The 18,753-nt window shown below is 41.3% G+C and overlaps 1 protein-coding gene across 1 annotated transcript; it reads right to left on the bottom strand.

The window, feature by feature from the left end:
• Positions 1-1,572: 1,572 nt before the first annotated feature.
• KDELR2 (KDEL endoplasmic reticulum protein retention receptor 2) lies at positions 1,573-14,045 on the bottom strand. The gene is made up of 5 exons (XM_067306395.1): positions 13,840-14,045; positions 6,874-6,974; positions 3,717-3,875; positions 2,614-2,866; positions 1,573-1,819 (listed from the first exon to the last, which is right to left on the bottom strand). The coding sequence occupies exons 1-5, from the start codon at positions 13,928-13,930 to the stop codon at positions 1,785-1,787; spliced, it is 639 nt and encodes a 212-aa protein (XP_067162496.1). The 5' UTR covers positions 13,931-14,045; the 3' UTR covers positions 1,573-1,784.
• Positions 14,046-18,753: the final 4,708 nt, after the last annotated feature.

Raw genomic sequence — 18,753 nt, 5'->3', positions numbered from 1 at the left:
ACATGACCGGGAGCGCCGCCCAGGCGCATGCGCAGCCCCCCCCCCCCCCAACCCTTGGGGTGAGGCGAGGCCCCAAAGCCAGCGACTCCCCAACAAGTAATTCCTGTAGGGACCCTGGAAAACCTTCTCTCACACGAACAGTACACATCGCACGTGGCCCTAGGGGCGGGCAGGCAGGAGCCTGCATTTCAGTACGGGGACAGATGGTGGTTTCACACTCGCTGTGGTATCTTAGCATACACTTGGAAACGGTAAACACTATCCCCATTTGGGAGAGGAGAACAGCCATCACGAACTAGGGGAATAGTGACGGGAAACTAAGAGACACGATTTAAGATTAAACAAATGCATCCAAGAATCAAACCCTCACCTTCAAGGCCCAGTGCAGCACATCGGCTTGAACTCCTTCGTTCGAGTCGCGCTCACGAGCTGGAGCACTTGCAGAAGACCTGGGACTGAGGCGCTGTTACTTTATTCAGTGACAACGCCCCACTACTCTTTAACAGTTCATGTTTCAATACAGTGAATAATGAAGCTAAACAACTGCCCTTGCTAGCACTTTTCATCCAACCTCAGGCTAACAGAGAACCTTAATTCAGAAATAAAAATGCCATTTTCACTGTTTCATAAAATGTTTATTGAGGATGGTAACACAGGATAAATCATGCAACAGCTCAGTAAAAAAAAAAGGGAATCATTCAAAGGATAAAGAATGGTAACTGGTGCTGCTGATTTTGAAAAGTTTATAAAAAAATATTAACTATCCAAAAGTGACATCAAAAACCACTTGAAGCTGAACATGGATGTTGCTTATAAAGCATTCATTAAAAAGAAAGTGTAGACATTATTTAAAGTGATCACCTACAGATTACTATAATCAACAACTTACGAGTCTCCCATTTCTACAGCTGCAGTGATAGAATACGGCTGTACATTCAAGATATTTAACCTTCTTTTCCTGAACAAAGAACACAGTTACAAACATTTGCCACTAAACAATATAACCATAACTCTTATCCCTCATGACCTGCACCGCCAAGTGCTTTTATTATTGGGATTACCTTCCCAAATATCATGGCAACACAGGAAAGGGCACATCCTTGTGGCCACAAGTGATTTCCTTACTGTCCTCTTGCCATCATCCCGTTTTAGAAGAGAAACGCCTAACAAAGTGTGACTGTTCCCCTTCTGGCACCGACACACATTTTAAATAAGGAACTCCACGTCAGCAGAGGGCACAAAGACTGAGCACCAGCACATCACATCAAACATTGGTGGTTTCAGATTTCAGTTGACATATATTCACCTTTTGGAAAAAATAAATATAGTGGAATGAAAATTGAATCAAAAGGGAAAGAATAGATGACTACCATCCATCAAGAATGCACACATTTGTGCACTGAAAAAAAAGTCATTTCAAAGAAATTCTTGAAAATTAAAAAAAAAAAGTTTGCACTTGTTCCTGGTCATTAACAATCTCACAAAAATCTCACTTTTGGAACTATTCCAATTGAAACTATACACTGAATTTATTAATACAGTATAAGTTTCTTTATGTAAAAAATCTTTATACATAGTAATAAAAAAGATAAAGGCAAGATGCATCAAACAGAAATCTGCTGGTTGTTTTTCCTCTGTTCTTACAGAGCCGCTGATGACTACCTGCACTATAAAGAGCTGTGTTTCCGACTTTCTGTCTCAAGCATCTTCACCTTTGCTTGTGATAAGGATTGTTCTGTCCAAGCATCCAAAAGGACAGATGCTGGTGAAGGGTTTTTTGGCACTTACGCTGGCAAACTGAGCTTCTTTCCCTTGAGTACTGTGAAGAAAAGCAGGAAAGAAAACCATTAGCAACCCAGATGCTATCTAGAAGTATACAACTGGTAAAAATTCAAAGGGACCAAAACTTACCAAAATTTTGCAACTTTGTTACAAGGGATGCACTACAGTTGGTCCTTCCAAGCTTGCCTCTATTCAATTTAGGCAAACAAAACTATGATCAAATAATAAACTGTTCTAATCCTGCCCTCTTGTGGCACCCTGGAATCCTAACTGTTGATCCTCATAGGACATACCAGCCTGTGGCTGTGGTTTCTTAGAGCTATGACTGAAATAACCCAGCCACAATATCTCTGTGGTTATATGATGGAAGCTGGAATGCAGAGAAGGGCAGAAATACTAATGGACCCAGCAGAAATGACTGCTTCTACGCTTAGCATATACAGAAACATCCACAACCCTTTGGACTCTTACAATAGTTAAAACACTGCAGGAAAGGTTTAAGTGCTGAATCAGCACAAAACAGAACATTGTCGGGGAAGCGTGAAGAACATGCCTGTTGAAGAACTGCAATGTGTATTTAGACATACTTATTTTAACTGTGTCAATGAAGCTCATCAGAACATTTAAACACTCACAATTCCATCCATACTCAAAACAGTCCTCAGAAGGCCCCAAACTAGCAGAAAATGTACTTGTTAAATCTATCAAGGAGATTACAGTGATAACTCTCGCAGAGAATTAACAGCTATCAATATCTGTATAGCAGATCCCTATGAATCCGCTAAAGGCTACATTCCACAATCTGAAGCTGCAAGTCATTGCAGTACTTACCTTTTGTAACATACAAATAGAAGAAGTCACAGTAAAGAATGGTCTGGACCACACCAGCAACAACAGCTATGAGGTCGAAAAATCCCTCAAAATAGTAGCGCCAAATCCAGTTGACTAAGTACAAGGCACGGTACAGACCCAAGAAGAAAAGATAGTGAGTAGTGATGGTCTCTGCTTCCCCAGTTTTGCTGATCATAAAAAGCTGCGGGAGGATAGCAACTGATTCAAGATAGATGGAGAAGGTCCACAAGATCTGAGGGGGGAGGAAGGAAAAAAAAAAAAAAAAAAAAATCAAAAAAATCAGCTGTCTTAATGATCACAGAAGCAAGGAAGATATTTGACTTGACTTTACACTCTGTAACTTTATTAATTTTGACAAACTTTCCTTGGTACAGGAAAATCTAAGTGAAAATTTCATAATCAACCCTGGGATGCCATGAACTCTTGGCAGGCAAGAGACTCTCAAAATCAGCTGCTTAGCTTTGCAACTAGAATTCCTGTACTCTTTAATAAAGCCATCCAACTCCAATGAATAGAAAAATGCAGCTCAGTCCACTTAAAATAAATGCATAAAGTTATTCTCTATTTTGTGGAAAGTTTACCTGTTTGAACTCTCTGAAATTACATTTTTCAAATCATTTTTCTGATAGGAAAACACATAACTGCATTAAAAAATACAATATAATTCCTTCAAATACTCTAGTCTATTGTGATACAATAGAAAATGTAAAAAGGATTATAATTCCCTTTGTTCTCACCAGGTGGTGTCAACTACTCAAACTGCCTGTTCTAACACATTTCTTTATCTAAGGTAACAAAAGGAAGTATACTATTAAATTAATATAACAATCAAGGTGTACTGGGAAAAGATACTTTTCTGCTTGATAAAATAATCAATGTTGACAATAAGTCTCTTTAGGTGCCTTAAATTTTCAGAAGTCTACACTGTGAAGATGCATAATAGGAAATAGGATTAGCAGAAATCTACTACATGTAGGCTTCTTTAGAAACTTTTCTCACTTAGCCTAGCAATATTTATCTTCATGTTCTAAATATTTTAGACAAAAAAAAAGTACAAGCCCCCCCACCTACAATCAACTCACCTCCAGAGGAGAGAAGTCATGATTGACAAGAAATGAGAGTCCACCAACAGGAACTACCAGAAACTCCACTCTGAACGTATCATGGTTTCCATCGTAAGTGGCCTTAAATTTCATGTAGATCAGATATACAGTGGCATACGAGCAAGCAATGTAGATAAGCTAAAGAGTGAGGAGCAAAAAACAAACAAAACATGGCAAGGTGCAGGATTAGATCAAATTCATCAAAAGAAGATATATTCTCCCAGGCACTAAGAGGAATAAGCTTTACCTATTTTGGTGGTTTGCATTCACTGTTTGTTTACATGTTTTTGTAGTTTCACACTATGTGGTGGTATTTAGCTTTTCTCAGCAGAGTAATAATTCAAAACCAATGACTCTTGGCTCTGCTGGTTTTGTTGCTTTAAAATAAAACATCACCTTGCCTCTGGTTGAAGGCGACTGTCCAAACTTTCTTGAGGGACCCTTTCGTGAATAGGCAAAACTGAGGGACTGACTGGAGAAGGAAAATCACTTCTGCTACTGCAGGGGAAGCATCTGCCCAAAACATTTGAGTTAAAGAATGTACACCTGCATACATACAGTAGTAACAGGAGTCTTCTACATTAAAAAGCTTGGGGATGGTGTGGCTCATGTAGCCATTAAAATCTATCCAACAAGCCCCACCCAGGCTCAACCATTTAACATATCACAAATTAGTTGATCTGATTTAGATCTTTAAAAGGCTTTAAAATCTGAAGAGAGGTGGCCAATGTTCTCCATCAACCAACAAGCCATAAAAGCTAGTAAGTTAACATACGGCTAGAAGCACTGAACCAGAGTTCAGCTTCAGACAATGTCTAACCTTACTATTTTTAATTACTGTGGCACTGTAGACTTCATAGCTCTTCCCTGTGAAGTAGATAAATAGCTTTATTTTACAGAAGAGAAAACTGAATCAGAAAGAATAAATGACTTTCCAAAGGTGAATCTGCCATCATCAAGACAGAGCTAACATTGTCCTGAAGACAACACGGTACAGTAGATTAGACAAATAATTTAGCTTCTGTCTCAATTTCACCATAAAGATGAAACATTCTAAATCATTTATTAGATTAAGTGTGGGTTCTTCACCATTGAAAAGAAACAGATAAAAAAAAGCAAACAAACCCACTGTTTGCAGATGCTATTAATCACTAAAAGCATTTGCTCACAGATACAAAACACTACAGATAATGCGTTAGGGAGCTCAGAATCCAAAGACTCCTTCCTGCACTAGCATCCAGGCTGGCTGGAGATAAAGGACCACACGACAAGTTACCAGATTTAGGCAATCCCTACTACAGCTGTAAACTCATGGTAATGGATGTAGTCATAAAAGACACTAAGGAAATGTGAAGGAACCCCCAACTCTTTATTAAAGGTTTCTTCACAAAAATTATAGTACGTTTTGGGACACTCAGAAAGGTTTCTTTTTAAAAACAGTAATTTTAAAATAAAAGAATAGCAGAATAATGACTGTAGAGTGCACTGGCAGAAATGCAGCCAGTACTCAGAAACAGATGCTATCAAAAAGCAACTGCAAGATGCAGAATGCTACAAACAACAAAAATTGAAGCCTACAGATCAATAAGAAAGGCATAAAGTGCCAGTTTGCCTATTTCTGTATATATTCTTGGAGCACAGAAGCAGCTAGTACTTTCCTCAATATCTGATGATCACTGACAGACAGATACAGCTCAAGTTGGCATCTGTAGTTTAATTAACATTTCTCTAAAAATACTGAAAGAAATCCTGACTTTACAGAAATTAACAACTTCTCTGCCACTGATGACAACATTTTTCTCAGATGAGAAAGTTCCGCTAGTCATGCTCTGGGTAAGCTTATTTGTATCGTAGCTTATGTTCTGTACTACATCTGTGTAATATATGCAATATATCCTAAATATATGCAGATAGAACAAGAAACTGTGTTAAGGGCACTTCTTAAGCAGTTTTTTCTTGGTACTACAATGATGGACAGAAATGTCAATAATAACTAACACAGTGTCTTTAAGCAGGAACCTTTGAAACTGTCAGAGAGGCTTCTTTTTTCATATTAATATTAGATGTGAACAGAGGACCACTCATTACAGGAAAGACTGATTTCAGTATGAATATGCATATCGTATGTGTGATTTCCCACATGCATTTCTCTTCTGGGTACAAGGGAAGTTTGCCCTCCAGAACAAAACACATCATCACGACCCCAAATCATGTAAATAAATTGCAAAGAAATAGCTGCTCCCCTAGTGCACCCAACACTAGCTTTCAATATTTGCAGAAATCCCACAGCAAAAAAGCTTGAGTTTTAAGAACATTTTATATAATCCACAACTTTTCATCTAGACTCATGTTACTATTAAAATATAATCATACTCATATTTAACTTCTTAGAAGTAACAGTCTGAGTCTAAGACCTAAAATATTTTTTACAGTATTATCTTCCTAATTATACAATACTTTTTGAGTTACTGACTGGCTAGTTTTTGCTCTTGGTGAGGTTGCATTATCCTCTGAACTAAAGTTGAAGAGCCTCAAGAAAACCCAAGAATAAAAGAACTAGATTCGAGGTGGCTGCTCTGGCGACACAAATGCCAAATATCCTGTATTCTCCCAGTTTGCCGCTTTATTTTCTTGTTGTACTTAATGTCAGATATAAGCAGAGATAAATAAAACTAACAAATTTGGCCTTACTAACATTTAACAGGTAAGTGAAGGGGGTAAAATTTAGTAGAAGCTACAGTCCTAAGGTGTACTCCTGCAAACTTTTCACTAGTTCTGGTCACTCATTTTGAGAACTGGTTTATCTTACAGTGTATAAAAAGAGATTTTCTTAAGTTCTAATGCCTCAAATGAGAAATGTAATTTATTGAAAAAACATTGTTCTACAGGCTTTTTAATAACCAGAATGGCAGATGTTCTAAGTGTCACAGTCCCCATACAAACAACCTTTTAAAAATGCATAGAGTGCAGAAAGCATAGGGTGGTGAATCCGTTTTCCATGTTCTTTATCCAAAGCCCTTCTAAAACTTCTTCTGCATTAACTACACAGTGGGTCATTTAAAGAGGCTTTGATTAATGAAATTATGAACTCTGCATGCAACATTACTAGCTTTTCTAACTCTTCAGGATACTCTACCTTCATAGATGTGTTATACAATGAAATGAATGAAGTGAAGAGGTCCAGATAACGGGTAGTGAAGACCAGTGCAAACAGAAGCTGGCTTTTCCCAGAAATACCTAAAGCAATAAAGGAAATAATTAATTATACAAAAAGTGATGATGTTTTTTAAAACACTTGATGCTGAGGATGAGAGCTTATTTCTAACCAAGTTGACTACACAATTTGGACAAAAATCTAGGCTTCCCAGAATCAAGCTATTCAAACAGCAATGTAAGTTCATATAGTTCAGTACTGCGAATGTAAGTTACTTATACATCATTGAATTGGAAAAGATACTAGCACTACACAAGATTTAGAAGTTATTCAGTCACAGCAGATAGCTTGCAGATGATATTTTTGGTGATTGCACTATCTGTTCCGCATTATCATTGGGCACTATGCAGCAAGGCCATTTAGCTTTCCACTCAGAGTGCTGTCACATGCCTCAATGCATTTTCTCAATGCTGAATAGCTAGAAAGGTACAAGGGCAACAGACACTACAAATCCCAGTGATAACCAGACATTTGCACCTATAACAGAGATTCTAAAGGAATTCAATCATCTTAATACATAAGGCAATTCAATTCCGAGATTTAATTGCCAATATGGTGGAAAAAATAAGTTCTATCAAACAGTCAAAAAGAGATGTAGTATAATAATAAAAAACCCCAACAAGTAGAGGAGACAGCTAAAATGACAGACACCTACATTTCATCTTCAAAGTAACTTTTGATTTTAGGCCAAAGCCCTGACATCAAAAGTGTGTTTGCACTTAGCTTCAGCCACTAGAGTAGAGTTTCTGAAGTCCACAATACTGCTAACAACTGTATCAAATGTTAAACACTGCCCAAAAGCTTTGCACAATAGGGATTTAAGTCACTTAAAGCTTCTGAAAAGTCAGATGCAGCATCCTTCCACGAGTGACATGTTGGTGTGTTACAAGAGGGGGACAAAACCACCTAGCCTATGCCTCTATCTTGTTATCCTAATTATTCTTGTTCTCAGTCATCCAGGGTGAAAACAGTTCAATCCATTTAGCTAAGCATGCAAACATTGTTCAAAAGCAAGAAAGAGAGGGAAAGTAAAAGTGTTCTATAGGAAAGTGCTATGATGCAAGCTTGAAAATCCTTGCCCCTTTTATACTGAGATACCTCTAAGAAAGGCTTTTATCAAAGCGCCCTAAAACAATTAGAAGAAAAGCTAACTCCTATGGTTCTTGAAATCCTTTTCCACTTAGGCTTAGGAAACACTGAATTTGCTGTCCCAAATAAATGGACTTTATGTTTATATGTAAAGTACGGGAATGGCTGAAACTCAAGAGCAGCTGAACTGTAACAATTAAAAAGGTTTCACATATGAAAAGTTTTCTAGGTGAGCTTCATGTACTACCTACAGAACAAGCCGACTGCCAATAAGCGAGTGTAGTACAGTGAACAGTAAATGCCTCAAAACCTACAGTTAAGCAGACTGCAAAACTATAAAACAAAAGCTGCAAGCATTTAAAAAACTTTCCAAAGTTTAGAAAATGAATTTTTAACACTCCCTGAAATAGAACAGCATTGCAAAAATAGCTGAAGCAGCACTCTCAGCTGTAGCCCAGGTGCGCTCACTGGCATTACAACTCAAGACAGAGCCCCTGCTCTCAGGCCAATAAAACATCTCAGCAAGTAACACTGTCCTGAGCTCAGGACCTGCAAGACACAGAAATCCACCTGGCCATGTTACCACACAGCATCAGGGATACAGTACCTTGTTAAGTTGAATTATTTAGCATGCTATTTCCTTTTAGTAAATAACCGCAAGCAGCAAAAAAAAAAAAAAAAAAAAAAAAAAAAAAAAAAAAAAAAAAAAGCATATAAAATACATTAATTATTAATCACTGCTATACATTTGGATTTGGATGTATTGTCATGTAAATACAAATGTAATCATTTGACAATTCCTCAAAGTAACTGCTAGCTTCCTTTCCCTCTCAGGGCCAAAAACTTGTAATTTTAATTAAGGTTTTCACTGAATTTTGAATCTTTAGAATAGTCAAGTGTTCCTGAAAACACATCTGAAAGTGAAGTCCAAACTAATTTTCAAGTTAACCAGGACAGAGTAGACAGAGTTGAAGATTTAGACCAAAAATCTATGGAGAGAGAAACTGGGAGAAAGATCTGTACCACTAGCAAAATCAGGGGGAGGAAACAGGTACGTGCTCTGCTGAATGATTTTGATCCCTTTTGAAACTTCAAGGAGGATATCAATATACCTGCTATGGTGCTGTCCTTGGCTCTTGGTTGGCAACTTCGATAAAGTGAGACTGCACTGGACCTATTCTCCTCCTCCTCCCTCTCCTTTCACTCCTGCAAACATTGCTTAGGTCTGGAGCTAAACAAACAGTTTTATTTCTTCTTCCATAGCTCTGGACTTAAATTTCCAGGAGTCAAACCTGCCATTTTTCTTTCATCCTCACACATGAAAAACTCCTTTTCCAACTTCTGCTCTCTAGATTGGCCTGAAATGCTACAATTCAAAAGCTCAGCTGATTTTCACAGACAGGGAGGACAGCAGAGCTGAAACTGCAGTACATTCTGGTCTACTTCATTTTGCTATTGTGATTTAGGCAAAGTGCTATGGCAGCAGCAGAGGCACTCAGGCAGCCTGGTTATGGAGCCTGTGTACTACTTATCTAATCACAAACTGCATATCACAACTGTAAAGTCTGCAAACTAAAGCTTTCCTTAATAAGTCCATATATTGCCATTGAAACTTCATGGACTTTTCAGAAATGTTTAATTAAAAACTAGTTTGTTCAGCATGAGGTCCAAGTCGGTCACAGAACCACAGCTTCTCTAGTTCTACTAACATAAAACTACTAACATTAAAAAAACAAAACCAAAAAACTCTAAACTCAAATGTCAAAAAAGAAAAGAAACTCCAAACCTGCCTAAAAGCAGCATTTTTGGAGAAAGTACAGACAAACCAGCTACAGCCTATGCCAAAGTACTGCCTGAAGTCTTCAATATAACATCTGATCCGGTCCACAGTAGATACATAAACATAATTATGAGAGACAGCAACACTTATCAAAAGCATTACACATTGACCATCTAACCTAGTCTTTCAGAGTAGTCGGCATATGCTGACTACTATACCGACTACCGGCATATAGCCTTGCAACTGCAGGTCACCTTTAACACTTGACAAATGACACTGAGAAAAAGCAAATCAATTTTCAGACAGTAATTTGCTGTGCAAGCAATCTAATTTCACTTGGAATGTATTAGAAAATACAGTCAGAACATGACAATGTCTGAAAGCACAGGATTTTTCAAGTCATATGAATGTCCTCCTTATAACATACACATCAATAATGGAGTTACCTGCAGCATTCTCCACAATTCCCAATAATTATTTCTGAGCTGCTATTTGGAGTGGCAACCATTTTCCCACATTCTTAATTTGGAAACTCAAATAACCAGTCATGCAAAAAATTGTCCCCTTGCCAGCTCTGAATAGAACATCATGACTTGATTCACTTTCCTCTTGCTCTCTCTTTTTAACATATTGACTAAATTAGGAAAAAAAAAATTGTAGAGTAAGTTTGTCAAACACTGAAAACACAAACTGCTTCATAATGCAGATTCTCCTATCCTCACCTCTTTTTCTCAATTACAGAAGTCAATTCTTAGGAAAGGAAATGGGGACTGGAGCATCTTTTCTGGAAACAGCAGGTTGCAGCAGAGGTATACAGGCTGTCTCCCTCTCATTTCCAGCTGCTTTTACAGGCCTCCTAGCTCCTCTTGGAACAAAGGCCTCAGACACACACAGATGCAGCTACAAGAGAGGAGTCGACACCATGTGGCTTGCCAGCTCTTCATGGATCACAGACTACCGCTTAGCAATCATTCAGAGGCTTTTATTTATTTTCTAAGCTTCTACTGCTTTGAAAGTGCACAGTTAAACCAGCTGCTGGTTCGCTCATATGTATCCTTAGTCCACAACAACCATGAAGTGCAAGTATATGTTTATACATGTTATAAACTGCTCTAATTACCATGCAATGTTAAAGAATTACATAAACCCCTCTAATAAGAGGCATTTAGCAGCTGCTGCACATTAACTAGTAACTATTTAGGGTTTATTGTTGTAAAAGTCTTGACAGGCATATTTTGTGTGAATATATTAAGTTTTAAGTAGTGGTAGAAAGGATAACTGACAACAACAAACCACTACAAGGAACAGGAAGGAGCCCCAAAAATAAAATCCCATGCTCCTTTGAGGTGCTGATCTCATTCTAGCCAAACTTGTTAGGCCTCAGACATTAAAGGGAAAACGGATATGGATTTACTCCTAAAGAGTCAGGCAGAACTAGAAGACACCCAAAAAAGAATCCCAGGCAAATGCATCCTATCTCAGTTTTTTGCCCAGGAAAATGAACGAAGACGACATTTTCCACTGAAAGAGCACGCGCATACATGTTTGTGTTTTAGCAGAAGCTGGCCAATTTGGTAATGGGAAGGGTTGTGGGCCCTATGTAATATTTACTTCCCTGTGTTGGAAAGAGCAGTACTAAAGATGGCGATTGGCATGATTCTTCTTTCTTACAAGTAAGTCTCTAATAACAGAGCCTCAGTCTTATATGACTTAGGGAAAAGAACATCAGATCACTTTTTACCTGGAAAGATGGGACTGGGTTACGTTGTTATGTTGCACTAAACTATGTAAATAACCTCATGTACAAAGGTCACCTGGGAATCTCCTGACTAAAACCCCACTACAAATTTTAACCTTGCAGGAGAATTTCTCATTTTCTTTCTTTAGACAGGAAGAAATGTTTATTTCTCAGATCATTAACTCTTCTGTTGCTTGCAATCTTGACGGCATTTCTCAGGTAAGGTGGAAGAGGACAGAACTCCATGAAGGAGTTCTAGAACAAGCCCCTCCTGACAGATCTACACAGAATTCCTGATCCACCAGAGCTTGAGCCAGGAAAGATCATTGGGAAGGAGCTTCTTGGGCTTCATAACCTCAGAAACAATAGTCCTTAACTGTCACTGTATTTGAATTGTGGAGTAATTTACTTGAAATCTTTTATAAAGTTAAAAAATGCATATACAGTAAGCATGGTTCTCAACCAAAGCTGATTGTTTACTATGATTTTTTTTGCACTATCAAATGATCAGAAAAAGGTGACTTGATAGGAAAACACACAGAATTTGCATCTTCTCTTACCTGTAGCTGAAATCTCATCTCCCCATTCTTAGTCTTTTCAGGGTGCAGTTTAAACTAATTCCTCACTTACACTCTTAATTGAAGACTTTACACACACATCTGTTCAACTTTGTAAACTTGGTATTTCAGCAGTATTTCATGCCAACACATAGCAAACTATGGTTTCAGAAATAATCACTCTTATTAATGAGGGAGATGCTCACGAGGAGATGCTCACGAAGAGTCAAAGTCAAACTCTCAGTCAAACGCCAGTCCACAACAAAATATAGTATTTCCAGGGTTGTCGGCCTGATCCGTATAATATGGAGCACCAAAATGCCCATTTTAAATTACAATTTTTTTTTTAAAGTTTTCTGAAATAATCGACTATGTTGCTGTTACAAGAACTGCTTGCTTCCAAAGTGATTCCCTCCAACCACCATACTGTACATTAGAAGTGAAAAAGCAGATTACATCGCTTGAAATTAAAGCAAGCGCATACAAAGCACAGGAGAAAGCAGCAGCATTTCCCACCGGCGCTGAGAGGACCTGCGGCGGAGGAGCGGGCCGCGGGAGCCGGGCCTGGAGGGCGGCCGGGACCCAGCTCCCTCCCCGCCACACCTTCCCGCTGCCACGTCAGACCAGGCCAGGGATCCCTACTAAAAGCCTGTTCACTCCAGCCTGCAAACAGGCAGCCTCTTCCAGCTTTCTACTGCAGTTGCTCGTACAGATAGGAAAACACTCCAGAACCCTTAAAAACGGCATGAATCACAGTTTAGTTCCTACCGCAGGGAGGAGAGGAAGCAGAAGAGAGTGCATTTGTTTGCCGTGAATGCATACCAACGTGTCGAGGAAAAGGAAGGGAGCGAAAGAAACTTCAGGATCTGCAAACTGCAAGTCAGCTACTCTAAACGTTGCACCAAAATTAGCTTTCACACATCGGGGTCTAAAGCTGCTAAGTAAACAAGCAGACAGTATATTGTGCACTGTCAAAAAAAAAAAAAAAAGGCGAGAAAATAAGCCCGGTTTCCTCTCCGGTAGCAGCCGCCCGCCGCCGGGAGCGGGGAAGGGAGGCTGCCCGCCCTGCGGGAGACGCATTCCTCCCTCCCTCCCCTCCTCCGAAACGGCCTCCCCATTCATTCGCTTGCGGCCGAGCAGTTACATAAGGAACGAACTACCCGCCCGGGGGACGGCGAAAGTGGCCATTCGTGGGGATTAAAGTGCAAATAATCACAAGCGCCAAGCCTTTCGCAGAAACGCAGCTCCCACGAGGGCCCCTGCAGCCCACCCGCCTCCCCACGCTCCGGCTGCGGAGGGGGCCGAAGCGGGGCGGGCTCGGATGGCCGCGGAGCCCCCTCTCCCCCGTGCTGGGGGAGCAATGGCCCCTCTTCCACCTGCCCGGGGCCGGGCCTGCGCGGCAGCCTGCCCTCCGGCCCAGGGGGCTTTAGGGGCGCCTCAGACAGGACTAACCCCCCCCCCCCCCACGGCCGTTTACCACAGCCGCCTCCCGGGCGAGGGGGGCGGGCGGGACCCCCCGCTGCCCCCCACCCCCACCTGACCCTCCCCTCGGGGAAGAAACGGCCCCTACCGGGCAGCCGAGGCGAGCCCGGCGCCCCCGCCTCGGGGGGGGGGGCAGGGGAGCGGCCCCCAGCGCGGCCCCCCTCAGCCGCCGGCAGCCCCGAGCCGCCTCGCCGGTCCCGCCGCTACGGCCGCTCTCCCGCCCGCCGGCCCTCCGCACGCACCAGCGCAGGAGCGGCTCTTCCAGATCTTGAGCAGCAGGATGATGATGGCCGCCAGGTGGGACAAGTCCCCGGTGAGGCGGAAGATGTTCATGGCGGCGGCAGAGGCGGCAGCGCAGCCCGGAGCCGGGGAGCGAAGATGGCGAAAGCTCAGCGGGCACCGAGCGACGTGGCCCGGGGACGTGGCCAGACAGCCACCGCGCCCGGTGCACCCTGGGAAGCGGGAGGGGGCCGGCCCCGCCCCCTCGGCCGCCGCGGCCGCCGCGGCCGCCCCGCGCTCCCGCCGCGGCCCCCTGATGGGCGCGGCCCGGCCGCTCGCGCTCCCGCCGCGACCGTTAGCCCCGAGGCGGGGGGGGGGGCGAACTTCGCCCGCCCGGGGGCTGCGAGGGGAGCCGGGCCGGGCCGCCGCGGCGCCGCCGCCAGGAGCTGGCGCTGCTCGGCGCCGTAGCCCTTCGGGGCCCCTTCTGGAGGGCAGCGCCGCCCGAGAGGCCGGGCGGGGCCCCGCGGGCGGAGGGGGGCCGGGGGGGGGCGACCCTGCCCCTGCCCGCGCCCCGCAAACACCAGGCCCCGGGCGATGATCCGCGGTGGTGTTAGCTGCCTACCTGAGCATCGCTATTCCTGAGGAAAATTATTTTCTTAATGGTTGTCGCAGATAGTTTCGGAATTGCCCTTTATTTACTAGTAGGGACTTGTGACCGTTCAGTATGTGTGCTGTGACTGGTCGTGAGGTGTAGCTGTAATCCCGGTCTGGAAAACTGCAGAATTAAACCTTTGGGTTTAAATTCACTTTCTGTAAAAGACAAAGTGTAGGGGGGAGTGAAGCAAACAACAGTAAAATTAAACATTAGGACACAAAATCCTTCCTAAAATCCCTGTGTCCATCTTCAAGGGCTGGTGCATATTAGAACTCATCAGAGTCTGCATAGGAACTAGATTTCAGATTTTTAAGTTACAGTAAGCAGAGAACAAACCTGTGCATCCAGGGCTAGTTCCTGTGCTGGTTACGCTCCAGCAGCATTTCCTGTCTTCACAATGTTAAGACATGTCAGCAGAACAAACCAAAGTTGCTAAGTACTCCAGAATGAATGCTTTTGGAATACAGTAAGGTACTTGGAAGTATATTCCCTAGCACTCTGGCCACACTGTCTGGAGTTATTTAGTTTCTCAGGAAAGAGAGAATTTGCCATGTAATGTTGGTATCAGACATTTGGGCAATTGATATTTAACAGGTATTTTCATGTTTTGTGAAAATAAGCTATTGATTTGATTCTTGCTTAATAGCCCAAGAGCATATACAAAAACACGCATATATCTCTCTCAAGAAAAAAATAGTGATTCTTACTTGCAACAACAAGGTTTTGCAAGCTAGCATGCTGTATCTCTGAAGTTATGAATCCCTAAATCTGAAGGAGGGCATTATCACCACGATAGCTGTCCTGTAACCAGTTCAAAGAGGCATCTACTCTTAAGCAGTACACCTCTAGTAACTCTCCAGTGTTCTCTAAAAAAAAAAAAAAAAAGTTGAAAGGACAGTAACAAATCTAGGAATTTCCCCATATAAATGTGATTCCCAATAACTGTTGAAAAATAGGAAACAAGTTAGTAGTGCTTCGCTTTTTTTTTTAGCATCTCAGAAAGACTAAATTATTTCTTAAAAAAATTCTCGTTTTACATTAGTACATCCACTCTGAGAAAACTGCATAAGGACTTAATTATTATTACAGAAAGCTGACGTGTCGCTTACAGAAGGCTTACCATGTTGGTCCATAGAAATTTTCCTGCAGGTGAATTTTTTATATTACTTGAAAATTTATGAAAAGATCCTAACTGCAGTCTTTCATTTTCTTATTTAAAATATAGCATAAACACTGAAATCTTTAAAGGGCTAACTAAACTAAAGAGAATTAATTAGCACTTTATTGAGCTTATCTTTTTTTTAACAAGTACCCATGGTGTGATAGGAAGACATTTACTTATTTTCAGAGATCAGGTATCAAAACCTATCCTCTTTAATCACTTCATTTGCAAGTCCAGCAATACAGCTGCTAGACAAGTCCCATAATATGTCTCATCTTACTCTTCTTATAACGGCCTAAGAAAAGAGGCTTTATATTATGTTTGAAAAGTGAAATAGATTTGGACTCTAGTTGATTAGTTATTCTAAACAGATATTGAGTAACTTCAGACATCATCAAATAATGATTCAGGTAGTTATCAGTAAATTGCCTACTTGAGGATGCAGGACACGTTAGGTACCCAGATCTGGTACCTGGAGAATCCGTACTGAAGACTACAAGCATTTGACAGACCTTGTCAGGCCCACGATACAGACTGCAACCATGGGAAGAGTGCAACTAACTAAATACAAGCACTGTGATTGCAATGCTATGGCACTTCCATCACTATATACAAGTGTAACAATAAAGTTTAGAAAGTACAGTTATGTCTTGGAGCACTGGCTGACCTAGCCAGATTAGCTGCTTGACACAAATTTGATTGAGATATGTACATTTAGAGTGTTAGCTGTAAACAATTCTAAAAGGATGGGCACTGAAATAGAAGTACCTAATAAAAATACTGACAGATGTGCATAACTGGAAGCTAGTCTAATAGATGTATTAAAGGCAAGGAGCTGACATCGCTTCTCTGTCAACCCTTTTCTCCGTTCCTGCAGGATATAGTCAGAGCTTGTTTGTAATCCAAGTTATTTTCTGACATCTGATTAAATATTGAAACATATGAGGCCGCAGTTATGGATAACCTGGAACTGCTTTAGCTTGTGCATTAAACCAACATGATTTTAACTGTAGCAATGCCTAGTCTTTGATAAATCAATACAGTTCTATACCGCGGTTAAAAGTTCTTGGGTAAAATAATATCAGAAAAAACTACCCTGCTGTATTTGTGACAGATTGAAATTTCCCACTATTTTTAGATTTCTCCTCTAGCAATTCACCCCTGCCCTCTCTTCTTTTCTCCTCCCTAAAAAGGAAGCTTTCAGATATGGTGAAATGCCATTAAATATTTGTAAGGCTAATTAATACCAGTTAAAACATTACAAGATAAATATTACACTATTGCCTCCAAAGCAAGAAATCCAGCAATCACAATTCCTCCATTTCATACTGCAATGTACAGATATTTTGATTGTAAGCTCTGAACATGCCTTGCGTTCCTGCATCATGAGGGCAAGAAAATCCTTTTACTAATCCAGATTGGAAAAACACACTGATGCTGAACAGCCAGGGGCAGGAAGAGACAGATGGCCGCTGGCCGCTTGCTACTCTTAGCATAGTTGTCAAAGACAAAATATAACACGTTTCCAGACTATATACTTCTGGGTACCATTAAAGAACCAGATGTTAATTTGACAAAGATATCGTATGCTACAAAACTGCTACTACCCTGATACTAGCTGAGGTCAACTGTGGTGTCTGAGACAGTCTCATAATTTCTCTGTTTAGGGACTGAGTAGACAGATACTGAAAGATAATTTCATAATGGACCGGACACTTGACCAAAATAAGAAGTTCTGCGTCCTTGGCTGGCCCACGCACTTTGTTTGTTCTCTGCAGAGTTTGTTGATTTGCTGCATGTTTTAGAGCAGGCGGTAGAGCAATTTGCAAAACAGCTCAGTATTTCTGCGGAAAGATTTCAAACGTTCCGAGTATGAATTGGGGTGCTGATAAGAGCAATGTAGCTTACATGAGGAGCTTGTGTTTATTCTTTGCAGACTTTTCTGTCCAGTTTCCTTCGTGCCTTACTGGAAAGGGAAGACAGAGCTCTGACCTAAACAGAATGGAGAAGTAAGCAATCCACAAGGTTGTGCCACAGAATATGGCATGGGAGTGAGTGTTTTACCAGTCAGAAATATAAGGGAGTGAAATAAAATTCTTAGTTCCCCTGAGATGGTAGGCCCATGTATCTACTGATTGTGCTAAAAAACCCCATCATTTATCAAAAACATTTTCACTGAGATAGATCACATTGCTTGAAGTTGCACATCATCCTGGAATATCAGCTTTTCTAAAAAATGGACGAGATTCTTTGAAATTTGATTCCTATTTCTCTCTAAAGATAATGATGACTTATCACAAGGGAATGAGCTACCACAGTTTAACAAGCTACTGCTTCTCGACTGACCTGCTGTAATTGGTATGTGCGCACTCCTAAGAATGCAGTGTCTGTAACCACCACGATGCACTAAAAGCCAGAATACCAGCAAATTCACCATGATCGATGTTATGGAATTACTTACTAATGTGACTCATTCCAGTTAACTGTTTGACTCCTTGCTTATTTATGAGTTGCCAGATGAGTGTCCTTTGAGTCAGCCAAACCCCTCTGTAACTCCGGGACCCTGTCTTTGGCTGGCACACCTGGAAGGCATGCCTCGTGATCCGCATGGGGATGCTGCGTCGGTGTGGGCAGACAGAATGGAAATTCTTAATAAGGCTCTGGTCTAATGTGATAGGACTGCAATCTAGTTGGCTGCGTTATGGGAAGACAAATCAGGTGGCGATGGTCCTAAAAGACAGGTGCAGCAGTCAAGCAATAAGCTAAATCTGCCATAATGCAGTACATAATTGCCTCTGGAGTATTTGAACAGATTATACAGAGGCAGAAAAGGGATTCTTAACTTTAAAATTAAAGGAGGATGTCATTAAAGATTTTTTAAAAAGCTGTATCTTTAGAGCATTACACAGATAAGAGTCGGTTAGCTCTGATGTGACAGATTGAGATCACTAGGAGCCAAACGTACCACATACTGTATGAAAACTGACAACAGCCATAGCGCCAGTGCTACGGGGACACTCTTCTGACACTGTGCATGGGGAGCTGCTTTCTTATCTTCAGGGATTTAAAGATGCCAGACTCCCATGTGAGATTTCCTCAGTACCAGGTGCTGATATTTTC

This window comes from Apteryx mantelli, chromosome 16, assembly GCF_036417845.1.
Source record: "Apteryx mantelli isolate bAptMan1 chromosome 16, bAptMan1.hap1, whole genome shotgun sequence".
NCBI classification, from domain to species: Eukaryota; Metazoa; Chordata; class Aves; order Apterygiformes; family Apterygidae; genus Apteryx; species Apteryx mantelli.
Note: the sequence above shows the minus strand (reverse complement) of the source record. Positions and strands in the feature narration are given on the sequence as shown.